The sequence below is a fragment of the Nycticebus coucang genome, chromosome X (genome assembly GCF_027406575.1).
Source record: "Nycticebus coucang isolate mNycCou1 chromosome X, mNycCou1.pri, whole genome shotgun sequence".
Classification (NCBI taxonomy): Eukaryota; Metazoa; Chordata; class Mammalia; order Primates; family Lorisidae; genus Nycticebus; species Nycticebus coucang.
The window spans coordinates 148,964,950-148,979,550 of NC_069804.1; the positions used below are offsets into that span (position 1 = coordinate 148,964,950).

The 14,601-nt window shown below is 35.7% G+C and overlaps 1 protein-coding gene across 6 annotated transcripts in view; it reads right to left on the reverse strand.

The window, feature by feature from the left end:
- THOC2 (THO complex subunit 2) overlaps nt 1-14,601 on the reverse strand; it is a 135,333-nt gene that overhangs the window by 14,398 nt on the left and 106,334 nt on the right. For 3 of the 6 annotated variants that reach the window (XM_053579580.1, XM_053579579.1, XM_053579578.1), the window contains exons 23-33: nt 11,098-11,373; nt 9,599-9,740; nt 9,001-9,158; nt 7,969-8,097; nt 7,505-7,636; nt 7,241-7,425; nt 6,553-6,731; nt 6,241-6,343; nt 5,199-5,629; nt 4,947-5,005; nt 3,143-3,178 (exon numbers count right to left, since the gene is read on the reverse strand). In XM_053579580.1, coding sequence (XP_053435555.1) covers nt 3,143-3,178; nt 4,947-5,005; nt 5,199-5,629; nt 6,241-6,343; nt 6,553-6,731; nt 7,241-7,425; nt 7,505-7,636; nt 7,969-8,097; nt 9,001-9,158; nt 9,599-9,740; nt 11,098-11,373 — 1,830 coding nt within the window. Of the gene's footprint in view, nt 1-3,142; nt 3,260-4,219; nt 5,006-5,198; nt 5,630-6,240; nt 6,344-6,552; nt 6,732-7,240; nt 7,426-7,504; nt 7,637-7,968; nt 8,098-9,000; nt 9,159-9,598; nt 9,741-11,097; nt 11,374-14,601 lie in introns of all 6 variants that reach the window. The other 3 variants (XR_008377564.1, XM_053579581.1, XM_053579577.1) reach the window with 3 other exon arrangements.

Sequence of the window (14,601 nt, forward strand, 5' to 3'; positions counted from 1 at the left end):
GATAGCTCAAAAGTCATCAGCATTCAACTACCCTCAATTCTGCAACTTACTTTCTAGTGAATTCTTACATTATTTTATAGGTATTCCCAAATAATTTCATGTCAATTATTTTTGTCCATGACATAGTTATTAGAGTTAAGGTATCTTTTCTACTTTTAAACACTTCCTAGTGCCTTGTACACACAGTGAGTATTCTATACTTGTTTGCCAAATAAAACTCATGATTCATTAAATTGATCTGAATGTAGCGTAGCTGGATTTTGCTCTTGATTTGCTTTTACTCCTGACACTGGGATCATAAAGGTCCGAAAAAGTATCTAACTGATTTTCAAGATCTGTAGAACACTGCTCCATTGACTTTATCAAGGTTTCAATAGTATAAAGATGGCCTCACTTTTAGGCCTAAATTTAGTTGTAAATCCCCATTTTAAGATGGGAAATAAAATCTGAATTCTGCCTTAAGGTAGTTACTACTGCCCTCCTAAATTACACAGAAACTTAGTGGAGCATGCTTTTAACATTTTCTTCATCAAATGTAGCTGCTAGAATTGCTAAGTCAAAATACAACTGATCTAAACTGGAAATATGCTACTTAGAAATTAGCAATGGAGAGTGAAATGACTGAAAAAATGGGGATACTAAGCTAGATTTTTGTCCCTTGAACTAATCCCATTTGAAAAGCCAAATCCGCATATTACCTTTATCAGATTAGATGAACATAATAATAAAAAAAGAGAATCTCAGAGACAAAGCATAACTAAAAAGTCAAACTAAAGCAACAATTTTGTATTTCCAGGTGACAAGATAACATGAAAATAGATACATATCTTCCAAACCCTCTAGAAAAGAAAAGCTACCCCAGAAACCGTGAGGTTACAGATAATCAGTTTTGGACATCAAAGTCCAGTAAAAATTTTTCCTAAAATATTCATACACTATTAAACTTTCTAGATATTCAAAAGTTCAACATCAGCTACTGTACAAACTAGTACTTTTGATGCTTTATCAAAGTCATAACAAGAGGTTATTTCAGTTACTGAATACCTAACCTTATTGCTGGGCACCATGTTAAGCACTAAGGATCTGAAAAGTAGTATGAGTCACAAATAATTTTAGAAGTAAATTTATATGTCATTTTCAAACTTTTCTGGAAGCGTGTAGAATAAATCCATCAAATTTCAAACGGTCATAAAATCACTTTTTTCTTTTTGAGGCAGAAGTTGAGATACATGCCATGGCATCACAGCTTACAGTAAAATCAAATTCTTGGGCCTGAGCAATCCTCTTGCTTCAATCTCCTGAGCAGCTAGGACTACCGGAGCCAGCCACAACATTCATCTAGTTTCCCTATTTTTGGTAGAGACAGTGATTTTGCTCTTTTTCAGGCTTGTCTTGAACTCCTGAGCTTAAGCTCCACCCACTAGTCTCCCAGAGTACTAGGATTACAGGTGTGAGCCACCTCGCCCAGCCTTGCCATTTTTTTTTAAATATATGAGCAGAAGGGGAGATTGGATCATTAATTTAAAAAATACACTAAAGGAACTAAGGACTCTTTCAATTATTGTTGAAATGGGTGGTAATAATCAAGGAACCTTAATTTTAGTTCTCATTTTGGTACTAACAAGTTAACTGCCACTGAGAAAGGCTCAATAATTTTTTCTGCCTCTCATTTGTCAAAAAGACACTAATGCATACCCTATCTACCTCAAAGTACTGTTATGAGCATGAATTAAAATAGGGTATGCTACCTCAAAATGTTTTACTTTCAAAAGGCTTTCACAGATGTGAAGAACCATAATCTTCATCACTCATTAGAAAATCCAATTAATTTTAACAGCAGGTTGCAAGCTGCCTCAAAGTACATCTCAGTAAATACTCACAAATTAACATCATTAACCCATTAATTTAAAATAGTCCACACAAGCCACTGATAGTTAAGACTGACATATACAATCTCAAACTGGTTATGAAAACCTACTATATTGCAATACATATTTAATTTAGCCAATAAAAGGTTTTATCTTAAACAAAAGTACTCACAAGTACAGCTGAGACTCCTTTGATTAATACAGTATATTCTAAAAAACGATGCTACAATTTTAGAGTACAGGCATGTTGGCTAATCTAAATTTTTAAAAATTAGTATTTAGTCTGCCCAATATCCACAGATATTTCACTATTAATCTACAGATCTAAAAAAAATCAGTTAGTAATATCATATGGCTCTGTTTCAAAATTTCATTTGGTCTATCAGTAAAGAACTCGTGCTTAGCAGGTTTACTTTTTAAATCATGCTTAGGAATATTTATGCTGAAAAAAGGGTTCATTCTGTTGGAAAGATTCATTTGTTTATAACTTATAAAAGGAGGCAAAGCAGAAAACCAAAGGAGAGTACAAATTTTATAATAATAAAGACAAAATAACATGAACAATGAACAATTCCGCTATAATGCTGAAATGAACCCATTACATAATAAGACAAACTGCACACTATTTTTAAAAGAATTCTCAAGAAAATGGAGTAATAGGGAAGAGTAATACTGACATGTAAACACAACACCAAGTTGAATAGTCCCCTCCATGGGAATGATTATTTTAAATTAACTCTATCTCCTGATACTATCTATGCACATCTACCAAAAAGGTTACTCCAGCAAAGGATATATAAAGAATTTTATGAACTAAAATGAGCTCAGTTTATAAAACACTTCTGTGATTGTGAATGGATCAAATTATTATTTTTTTTTTTTTTTGTCTTTTGAGTTGTCTAAAAAGCACTTGGGTAACAACCTTGGAGATTTGTCTTGAGAAATGAAATAAGTCTACTCCCCAAAACAAACCAATTAACCCTTTCCCCAACTGTTAAGCTTATTTCCAACGTTTTAAGCATCAAAGGAAAATGGATAACACAGCAAGCAAGGAGAGATTTATAGAAATGTTGCTACATTACACACATTTTATAACAATCTCATTAAAAGGGACCATTGTCATCTGTTCTCTCAGTTTGCGATAAGTATTTTAAAAGGTTAGTCTCATTTTCCCACCTGCCTGCTAAATTTACCAGGGTGAGGGTATCTACTAAATAAAAGAAGTAAAAATCTTTTTGGTTTACTTAGGCATGATGATTTTAAAAGACTCAAACCTTTGCTGAAGACTCCTTGAGTTCGATGAGACTGTCCTGTAGAAAATGAATGGAGATGACAGGTGAGCTGGCATAGTTCTCAGAATTCAGAGGAACTTTGGGAAGTATGGCTGTAACCTGGAAATAAACCAGCTACTTCTTGTGAGGATAAATTTTATGATGTCAATATCACTATGAATATCAACAATATAAACAAAAACAAAACCATGTAATGGAATTGTAATGTTAAAAAACTAAATTATATGCACTCAATGTAAGAAATAAAAATATTTTTCTGCTCAGAATTTTTTTTAAATGTTAATGCCACATTTTTTACATCTCTACACTTAAGCTTTTGGTAACTTAAGATGCTTTCAAGAAAACAAAAATATTTTTCTCCACAAGTTTAAAATAGTGGAGATCATTGTGGAAGAGCAGCATTAAGTTACAAGTTATTTTTTTGTGTGTGAGACAGAACCTCAAGCTGTCACCCTGAGTAGAGTGTTGTGGCATCACGGCTCACAGCAACCTCCAACTCCTGGGCTCAAGCAATTCTCCTGCCTCTGCCTCTCAAGTAGCTGGGACTACAGGCGTCCGCCACAACGCCCGGCTATTTTTTGGTTGCAGCCGTCATTGTTGTTTGGCGAGCCTGGGCTGGATTCGAAACTGCTAGCTCAGGTGTATTTGGCTGGTGCCTTAGCTGCTTGAGCCACAGGCACCAAGCCTATAAGCTTTTCTTTAATTGGGAGGTTTCAAATTTTACTTTACTCATAACTCTAATATAAATATACACATTTTTAAATCCTAGCTGGAAAACTCAGTGGCATTATATTAACAAGAAAACAAAATATATAAAAGTAATCACTTTTTTTTGTGCAAAGTACCTACTATGAATCTCACACCTCCCACACACACAAAAAAAAAGGATTTTTAAGAAAAAGAAAGAAAAATAAATCAATTACGGTATTCCACCACAGTGTTCTTGATGAAGAATTAGTAACTTACAGTTTTAAAAGTTCAACGTACTGCAAATTCAAAGATTCCATGATATTAGATGACTTTAGAATTAAAATTAAATATGGAACAAGGAATGGCTACCCTGAGTCTTCAAGAAGGCTACACCCACGATTTTGTGCTGCAGTTGAATGCCTGGGGTTTCTCTTTGCTGGGTGGTAGGATTGGATGCCACATCTGCTTTTATCGTAACGCAAGGTTCGACTTGTTGGGAACCCAATGGGTATAAACAAACCTCCAAGGGAAGATACAACAGAAGCTGCATGCTCACTGAATATACACAACTACAGGAGAACTGATCACCAAGGAGACTTTAAAATGGAACTCCTTTCAAGATTCCTTCTTAGAAGGCACACATCGGTATGATGCTCATCAAGAAGCTTGATGAATTCAGAGGTATCTTGTTTATCCTGTATCATCCAGGAAGTCTTCAGTACTATATATTCTTCGATATTAATGCCGAAAAATAAGCTTCATTCTGCTGAAAAGATTCATTTGCTTGTAGCTACCATTGCACTCCAAAAAAGACTGCTTAAAGCAGCTGAGGCACTTCTGGGTAAAATTTCTCTTGCACTTTGAAACACTATAAAATTAATGCTAGGTCCTTGAAGTTTTAACATTTTTATAATAAAAACACTCAATAGGAAAAAAAATCAGTCCACCAATACAGAAAAAATTCATTTTCTAATGCAATGTAAAACCTCCAGTGGCTCCAGTGAATACTTGGCACAAGACTTGAAGGAAGTCAGGACACTGGTATTCCAAACAGGTGAGCCTAACATGGACGCTGCCTTCCTCAGGCTATACTAACCTTTACTGTGGAGGAATGTGATGGAGAAGGGTGGGTATCAATTTTGCGGCGTTTCTGTTCTGTTAGGACAAAAAGTCAGTCAGTCAGAATAAAGAACACTTGTAGCTTTTCCCAAAACTTAAAATCCGCAACTTTTAAGGCCACCCAGTTCCCCTAACAAAATCCCCAAATAACTCACCAAAACAAGGAGACAATAACGAACTGAACATTAAAATAATAAAACATAAATACATATAAAGAAAGTACACTTGCCCCTTTCAGGCTCTGCCATATCTGATCGGGGAACAGGTGACTTCAAGGACCCAGAAATTGGTGTTTTTTCTCCTCCTTTAACATTTTCCTTTGATTTCATTTCCTTTGCTATATCTCTTTCTCTGGATGGCTCCTTCTCTCTTTCCCTTTCCTGAATTGATTTTGATTCTGCATTGGGAACAGTGGTCTTGAATTTCTCATCTTTAGCTTTTTCTTCCTTCTTGAATTTTTCTTTCTCTTTGTCAGACTTAGGTGTTCTTTCCTTGGTCTCTCTTGCTTTTTCGTCTTTATTTGGCCGCTCTTCCTTTGGTTTTTCTTTACCATCTTTACCAAGTACCCTGGCCTCTGGAGTAGTAGCTGGAGTCTTTTCTTTTTTCTCTTTTTCTTTCTCTTTCCCTTTTTCTTTTTCATTTTCTTTAACAGTTTTGCTGCTTAAGAATAAAAACATAGGCTTTTAAAACCAATAATCATAAAATATATAACATGTTTGAAATCATAAAGGGTTTCTTACTGATTTCTGAAATACTAGAACTATGAAAAATCCTATGAAAATTAAAGGACCATTTTAAGACAAGAAGGAAGTACTTCCTTACATAGTAAATAATAAACAGATCCATAAATAGCAGATTAAAAATAATGATTAAAATAATGTCCAAGATAATATCCAAAAATACATCCTACTAACCAAGCAAGGGAGCTACTATCAGGAAATGGATTTCTTAGCTGGGTCGATCACAATTCTAAATTAGTATAAAAGCTTTTCTCACATTAACACTCCTTACTCAGACGGTTCATTGCAATCACTCTATCCTAATTTTTTTTTAACTTCACACCTACATTTCCTGTATATCCCAGTAGAGAAAACAAAGTCCTTATACAGAATATAATCCGGATGTTAAGCATATCCTAAAAACAGGGTACATACAAAATTTCAAAGTCCAACACAAATGACTTTCACATAACTCAACCACCATCCCCCTTCCATTCATGAGGCTAATCATTTAAGAATTTAGAATCATGATACACAACACAGTGATCCTACCTGTTAGAGCCACTATTTCCATTATTTGAATTCCCTTTTGGTGTGGTACTAGAAGCTTTATTAACAGCTTTCACACCACACTGAGATCTTTCCCTTGATTTATCTGAAATAAAAGTAAGTTTTTATTTATTTAACAGGCCCCAAATGTAAAAAAACTTTAATTTCAACACAAAATGATTATAGAATAATTAGAAAAAAGACAGCAGCATGATACTAAGCCAGCATTGTACTTGTACATTGTACTTGGATAGAAAACATTTCACTTAGTTTAAACAAAATGTGTTACTTATGAGTTTCTATAAATAAGCATACCAGTCTCCTCAGTACTGCTTTCATCCGACTTAGATGCACTTCCTATTGATGATGATGAAGGCCCACCACCGGGCCCGTTTTGTACACTGGCAACTGCGTTCCTCGGAGGGGGGTCTTTGTGATGAAACTCATTTTCAGGTATCATGTATGACTTTCTACTTTTCAACTGCCCAGAGTAGCTGAAAGTCGCACAAAGTGTTTAAATATACAAATACAAATCAAAAACCACAAATATGAGGTTTAAAAGTATAAAATTAGCAAGTTATTCACTCTATTAGCTGGTCCTAGAGAATAAAAAATAATTTTCAGTATGTTCTTAAAGGTTTTTATAGAAAGCTCTACTTCCTTAAAAATAAAAATTTCAATATGAACTAATCGATAAACTAAGAGGACGTTTTTCTCTCTGCTCTTAAAGCTCTGATAATTCCACTGCAATGACTAAATTATATTTTTCTCCCAATTGAGAAATATTATATATGACTTTTGAAACTATCATCCAGTATAGACCGGAATTTGATAATCAGAAGTGACAACTCTCACCAGCCTGTGGGGACATGATCGCATAATCTCCCATAATCTCCTGAAGTAAGGCAGAAGATAAACTTCAACACTGTAAAACATTTTTAAAGTCTTCAGAATCCTTCTGTCATCTAGTCTTATAAATCACATTAAAGTATAATGTTGTTACCCCATAGCCAATGCATATAGATCTGGCCTCTTCTCTTTTTCTTCTTGGCAGATTTTATGCACTCTTCTTTCCAAAGCCTGACCCAGATTCAAAACTTTTGGGTACCAAGGAAGTATTTTTGTTAGCACAATCAAGATATTCCTGATGTGAGTATATTCGCCTGTTTCAAGGCAATGCACCGATGCCTACAACAAACATTTTAAGTTCTATTATTACAAAAGTATTAAAGAGAAAAAAATCACTTTTGAAAAATCCAATTTCTACCTTAGTAAGTTTGTAATGCCATTTATGTACAACATGTCGAAAATTTTCATAGTCTAATTGATCAGCCTTATTTCCACCATCAAATCCAGTTGCCCGTAATATAGTAAGGAATCCTGGATAGTTTCCACATTCCTAAGAGAAAAAAGTTTTGTCACTTTTAAAGAAAAAAAATTGTCCTACAAAAGAGAAGTTGAAACATTAGAATAGAGCAATGTTTCCATGTAAGAACACCATGCTTATTTGGATGACAAGCAATTTTCACAGAAAGGTTCAGCTTATTCAATAGTATTTAGTTTGGAATGTCAGTTTGAGACTATAACACTTTTAATAATGAACTAATTGCACTTTTAAACAGTATTTTATAGCTGAATCTTCAGCTTCTTTCTAAAACTGAACGATCTGGAGATTACTGGAAGTAGTCGTTATGCACATGAGTAAAACAGTAGAGATTTTATTAGTCATACCTTTTCATACGTGGCTCTATCACTATGCCACCTGGTCACAGTCTCTAACATGCAGCAAAGAAATCTCCCATATCGACTAGCTTCATTTTCAGTACAGCTTGCAACTGTGTAAATTATGTCAGAGAAAACCTACAGGAAAAAATGTTTAAAAATATAAGCAAATCAGAGTCAAAATCAGTTAGAAAATATTAAAAGATCATGTTATAGCAAATATTAATAAACAGTTAAGCTTAGTCAAAATATATTGTCCCCTTTATTCAAACTTGCAGAGACATTTGGAGATTTTATTTTTTGTGGGGAAAGAGCACATTCATAAAGCAACCCCTCCCCCCAAAAAGAACTTTTATACAGGAAGTTGATTTACAATGACAGGGGAAAAACACTATCATTATTATTACATGATAACTTCTTAAAGACTTAGTTATACTACTATAAATAGGGGGACAGAAAGCAGAGGCAAAGCTGACAGAAATTAGAAGCTGGCATGCTGTACCATACATGATGTTTTTAAACCAAAAATTATAGTAATTTAATGTAAGAAAAAAGCCAGATGCAAAATCTGTGAATATGACCATACTGAAAAGCTTCCCTGCTTTTATGTAAATGCAAACAAAGGTGTAAGCTTTTTTGTTTTTTGAGGAGTGAAGGTTAAGGGTGAAGAGAGTTTTTTTTACCTACTATGACACAATATGTAAACTCAAATGCTGAGTTAACAGTTTAGCCTTGAATGCTTATATACATATTAGGTACTACTCAAATTGCTTTTTATATGTAGTGACTCATTTAATCCTCACAATCTTGTGAAGCAGATGTTATCCCATTTTAAAGATAAGAAAACTGAGGCACAGAGAGGTTAAATAACTTGCCAAAGATCATACAGCTAGAAAGTAGCAGGGCTAAGATTCAAGTTCAGGCACTTGGCTCTTGAGTTCATGCTTTTAACCACACACACAATTAATACCTCTATAGATTATAATGTTTAGCTATCTTTGTGTGAGAATTGTTTTAAAGGTTGCAATAAAAAGAACTTACTCGATCATAGCAAAGAAGTGTGGAAAAATTTGGAGTTTTCTGTTGATGTACCAATTCAACAAAACGAGCACAGTAAACAGCATCAATTGCTGAAAAAATACATCGAGGAAATATACACAGCTGTAGAAATTTTGTGATGGTCTCATTTTTGGTAGATTCTAAAAATAAGGGAAGAATATATTAAGTGGTAAACTTCTTCCTCATGTGCCTCAAGGCCACTAAACATGACAACATATTAACTTTAGTGTAGAGATTGCTATAAAACCACAAACTATTTATAGTTTGTAACCAAAAGGTCAAGCCTGGGATAAGACTATATTGCTTTTACTCTGTGGACATTTTTCTATCTATAATTTCTCCAGAAATTTGATCTTATACAGAAAAGTTGAAAGATGCTGCCAGTATTGTGGTTATGATTAATTTTATCAGCAAACTAAGTTCCTTCAGTGAACATGTGATTCTGCATTAATGAATAAGAATGGAATGGTGAACACTGAGTTGAAACACAAACAAAATACACTTCAGCACCTCCAAAGTTATGAAGTTTTGCTTTTGTCAATTTACCAGCAACAGTACTGTAACAATTCCAACAGCTTACTTGCTAAAAGCCAGTTGTCCTTTTCCAGTTTTAATCTCTGGAGGACTCTCTGCACATGTTCCATCTGTTTCTTTTCTTCTTCAAGCAGTTTGTCCTGAAGGGCAGTACAGCGCTCCTTCTCTTTTTTTTTTTTATTTGGAGGCTACAAAGTATAAGTCAGATACTTTTCTAATTATATGCACACTACCATCTTTCTTTTAATTAAAAAATGTGAAGAGATAAATGCTGATACATCATAATTACTTCAACATGGATGCATGGTAGGTCCACTTGAATGTACTGCTTTCATCTCTATTCAACACATCCACATTATTGTTATCAAGTCTTCACACACTCTCAAATCAGGCTACCTTCCCACTGCTGGTACTATTAGTCTTAGGCATACAGTCTTCTTTGACTCTTCCTTCTCCTTTATTCCTGTATCCTACTTATTTACAAGTCTTGGGCATTCCTACTACCCGCACCATAGTCTGTGCTTTAGATACCTCACATAATGTATTACCCAAAAAGCCACCTAGCTGGTCTTTAGCCTAATGCTAGTCCCTTTCCCAGTAAAAAAGCATTCTTCGTACTGCTATCATAAATAGTCTTTTTTTCCCCTTACCTCTAAGCAGCTAGCTGAAATAATCTTTTAAAAACATCATTTTTTTTTTTTACCATTATCACTTCCCTGCTCACACATCTATAATAGCTCTCAATTTTACCAAGTGCAATTTCCCACCTGACTTTCAATGCCCTACATTATCTGGCCCCATCCTAACTATTCCAATGTATCACTAAGCATACTCAACTACAGTAAAAGTGGCGTCCTTAGGGCGGCGCCTGTGGCTCAGTGAGTAGGGCGCCGGCCCCATATGCCGAGGGTGGCGGGTTCAAACCCGGCCCCGGCCAAACTGCCACAACAACAACAACAAAAATAGCCGGGTGTTGTGGCGGGCGCCTGTAGTCCCAGCTACTCGGGAGGCTGAGGCAAGAGAATCGCGTAAGCCCAAGAGTTAGAGGTTGCTGTGAGCCGTGTGACGCCACGGCACTCTACCAAGGGCGGTACAGTGAGACTCTGTCTCTTAAAAAAAAAAAAAAAAAAGTGGCGTCCTTAAACCCTACACTACATCCTGCCTTTGCTGGGACCCAGCAATGACCTACCTATCTGCCTCTGTGTTTCCAAACCTAATCTACCTTCAAATCCTGCCCAGCTCAAGACTCAGTTTTTCAATATGTTTTCTCCTCTTAGGAACTTCTACTGCTCTTACAATTAAAGTCATACAGATCACTTTAAGTTACTAGCATAGTCATCAGTAGAAAAGCAAATACTCTTTGATTAATCATAACCCCACCCATCTACCAAGTCCCTGCCAACCCACTGAAAGGTTACCACTAAACCTACTTAAGAAAATATTATGTACCAACAAAATCTTAGGTTTAAGGAACCTGAGCTACTGGGTAGCACTGAATTCATACCATAAAGTTATTGTGCTTAAACTACTAGAACAAAAACCTACCATTTCCTGATTATCATCAATTGCCTTCATCTGGACTTTGAGTTTATTGACTTCTCGTTCATAGCTGGTATGTGGAACTGCAAGGTCATACATTGTCAATGACCAGAATGTGGCATAGAATTGAGGACTGATGTCATCCCAGACTTTGGAAACATGTAAGGAGACCACTGCTTCATGGACAGGAGCCATCACCATCTCACATGATGTTATGTACTTGTGAACTTTATGTTGCTGTTTACTTCCCTTTTCTGATTTTTTAAGTTCATCATACTTTGACTGGAGATAAAAAGCAAAAACACATGCACACATATACATTTATACAACACAATTTATAGCTTTGACTTTCATGGTATAAAAATCCATATTCCCGGGCGGCACCTGTGGCTCAAAGGAGTAGGGCACCAGCCCCGTATGCTGGAGGTGGCGGGTTCAAACCCTGCCCCGGCCAAAAACTGCAAAAAAAATCCATATTCCTTTTTAAAGAATCAAAAGATTATCAAGACTCAGTCATCAATTTTCAGTAGGCCTTAGAAACAGAAAACCTCCCAGGGAATTTCTCTCAAATAGTAGGCTCTTTAAAATGGTATTAAAATTGTAATACAGAAAACATGCTGATAACATTTATCTTCTATATTGTATCTCTTGCAGAAGTCAAACGTGTCTTGAATATTACAAATTGAATATGTAATTTTTTTTACTTTCTTAAAATGTGTTTACACTTTTTTGCACCTTCTGTATATTCATTTTCTGGGTAAATAGACAAGGTTTTCTTATTGGTCAAAAATTAAAACAAAAAAAGGGAAGAGCTCCAAAAAATAAAAAAATAAAAAAAAATAAATTCTAGTTTCTTACCCACATTTATTTTAAGATAAATCATCCCTGGAGACTGTTCCAATCTAAGTCCTGTGTGCTGACTAGAAGTTTTTCAGAAGATTCTGTTGAATCTGATCTGCTGAGTAAGTGAATAGGGTATATGTGTCCCTACCCCACTCCTTCTTAGTTACTGTTGTATTGGGGATTGAACATGCAGTGCTTCCAGTCCTGCTTTTGAGATAGTCAAGGTAATCAAACAGACGGTTTTAACATTAGCAAAGAGGCAGAATGGAACTAGTAACAGCCGACCAGAACAAAATGTAGTATCACTACATATGATCCCTACCAATTATCATAATTTATCAATTAAGAAGCTGGATCAGTACTAAGAAAAGTTATGAGAGAGTCACTATAAGACTACTAAATATGGTGACCAACTGTCTGGGTTTGCCGGGGATTTAGGAGTTTCCAAGGATGCAATGGTTTAATGCTAAAAGTAGCAAAGTCCAGACAAACTAGGATCAGCTGGTTACCCTACTATTAAGCCGAATAAAATTTTCCATGAAAGGCTGAGGTATACTGAAGTTTAGAACATGTGAGGACTGACACTACAGCTTCCTTGGCCTGACTGGTTTATCCTAATTTGGGGGAAGAGTCAAAGAAAGGCCTTACTCTTACTTGTATAAAAGAAAATGTTAGCCTGGGGGGGCTGCATTATTAGTTCATAGATACATATGTGCCAAACATAAAACAAAGAAAACACAAAGAAGAGTTGTTGCTATTGTTTCATGTCATTTAGTCCCTTTAAAATAAAAGAGCTCTGACCCAGAAAATTTTGTTTGGCTTATACATCATCCTTAAGATGAACCTAAAACACTAGGTTCTAAAACGACTGTTTTTTTTTTTTTTTTAATGTTAGAAAATCACATAAATCATTCAGTCTGTCTAAACATGCAACCCAAAACTAGATAGACAGAGGTCAAATGTTCTGCTTCCAGTTCTGCACTCTGATAGGAAAAAGTGTCTCAGTAACTTATGGCCCAGTTGCCTGCCTGCCTTCCTGAGTACCTTGAGTGTGGTTATATTCACAGCCTCCCTGGACTGAAAGTGTACCAAACAAGTTCTCTTTGTTCCAAAGGGTATCTCAAGCAGAACATGAGATAGTAGTAGGAAAACTTAACTCCTGTTATCCCCATTTTAGAGCACATGCTGATAACTACTACAACTACACAAGTGACAAAACTACAAAAAAAAATTATTTATGAGAGAGGGGTCCCAATTACATCAGACAATAAGAAAATAATAGCTGAGAAATAGAAAATAATAGCTGGGATAACAAAGGTTTTTTTTAATTTAAAGAGCAGTCTTATTGAAGATAATTAATAGGAATCTAGGTAAGCAACACAACATCTGCTAAAGTTCTAACGAAACATGGAATACAACTGTGCTGACACTACCTGCATAAGGATCGCCTAGCTATCTGATTTGGGCAAAATCTAGAATATAAACTGGGGAAGACCCTCTCTTTCAGACCCTTGTCTCAAGATGGGTCTCAACAATTAAAACTAAAAATTAGGTGGTAGTTATGAGAGGGTTGTTATCACGGCTCCAGTCTCCTTAGTCCTCTCGTTCTAAATCTGTGACTTCTATACCTAGGCACCTGCCTAATCCCTATCTAGTTAGAAAAACAGGTTTGATCGGAAAGTATGGCTATACTTGTCCTTGCCTAAAGTCAGTTTAACTCCTACTTCAAGTTCACATCTTCAGTTAAATGAAGAGGTATAAAACTTCCATATATCTCAAATCACCTGGGGAACTAGATGTGTGGAATATAACTAAAATCCATAATTATTGCTGAACTTCTGATTACTGTTCAAAGATCTCTTGTTGGCCTAAGAATCTGAGCAGTGTTTGGCTCAATTATTCTCATGAGAGCCTGCTGGTAGTCAATTTATGGAGAGGACCTCACAGTCATCTAATATGAAGGCTCTTCAAGAGAGGCTTTCACCCAAGGCAAGGATCCCCAGGGCAGCTTGGACATCCATCCTATACAACTAAGGCTGGCAAGGAACTCCCCTTCCAAAGAGTAGAGTGTGGGCTACAAGTAAAAGAAGTGTTTTCTTCCTCAACCCTGAGAAGGAAAGGCCATTTCTTTGTTTAGATTTTTATATCTCTTAAAAGACAAAAACAATATTTTACACAGGCTAGAGAAAAGGTAGCTAATAGTATGAATGATCTGCTCCATTTTCTGACCTGGAAAAATTCAGCCAACCTTAGGTAAAGTGTTCCTGTTTGCTAGGGTTCAATATCGCTGATTAGTGTGTTCACTTCTCAGTATAGCACAAAGCAGGTCAAAATTCCTAAGAAGAAGCAATTCTCCCACCTCGGTCCTTCTAGAAATCAGGTTCCCTGTCGTATGAGACTGGTCTACTGTGCGGTGGGGCAACAACACAAGATACAAACTACACAAAGACAGCATATAATTCTCTAGATTGAGAGATTCTAAAGGGGAAGACAAGGCCTAACACCATTCCCTTATCCTCCTTTCACCTTTACAGCACAGGAATAGTTGTGTAATGTTAATAAAGTGATAATTAAGTCAAATAACAGTTAGTTGAAGGAAAGTGGGAGGCTGTAGCAGTTGATACATAAACACTAACAGCAGATTCTTAACTAAATGATCAATTTAGA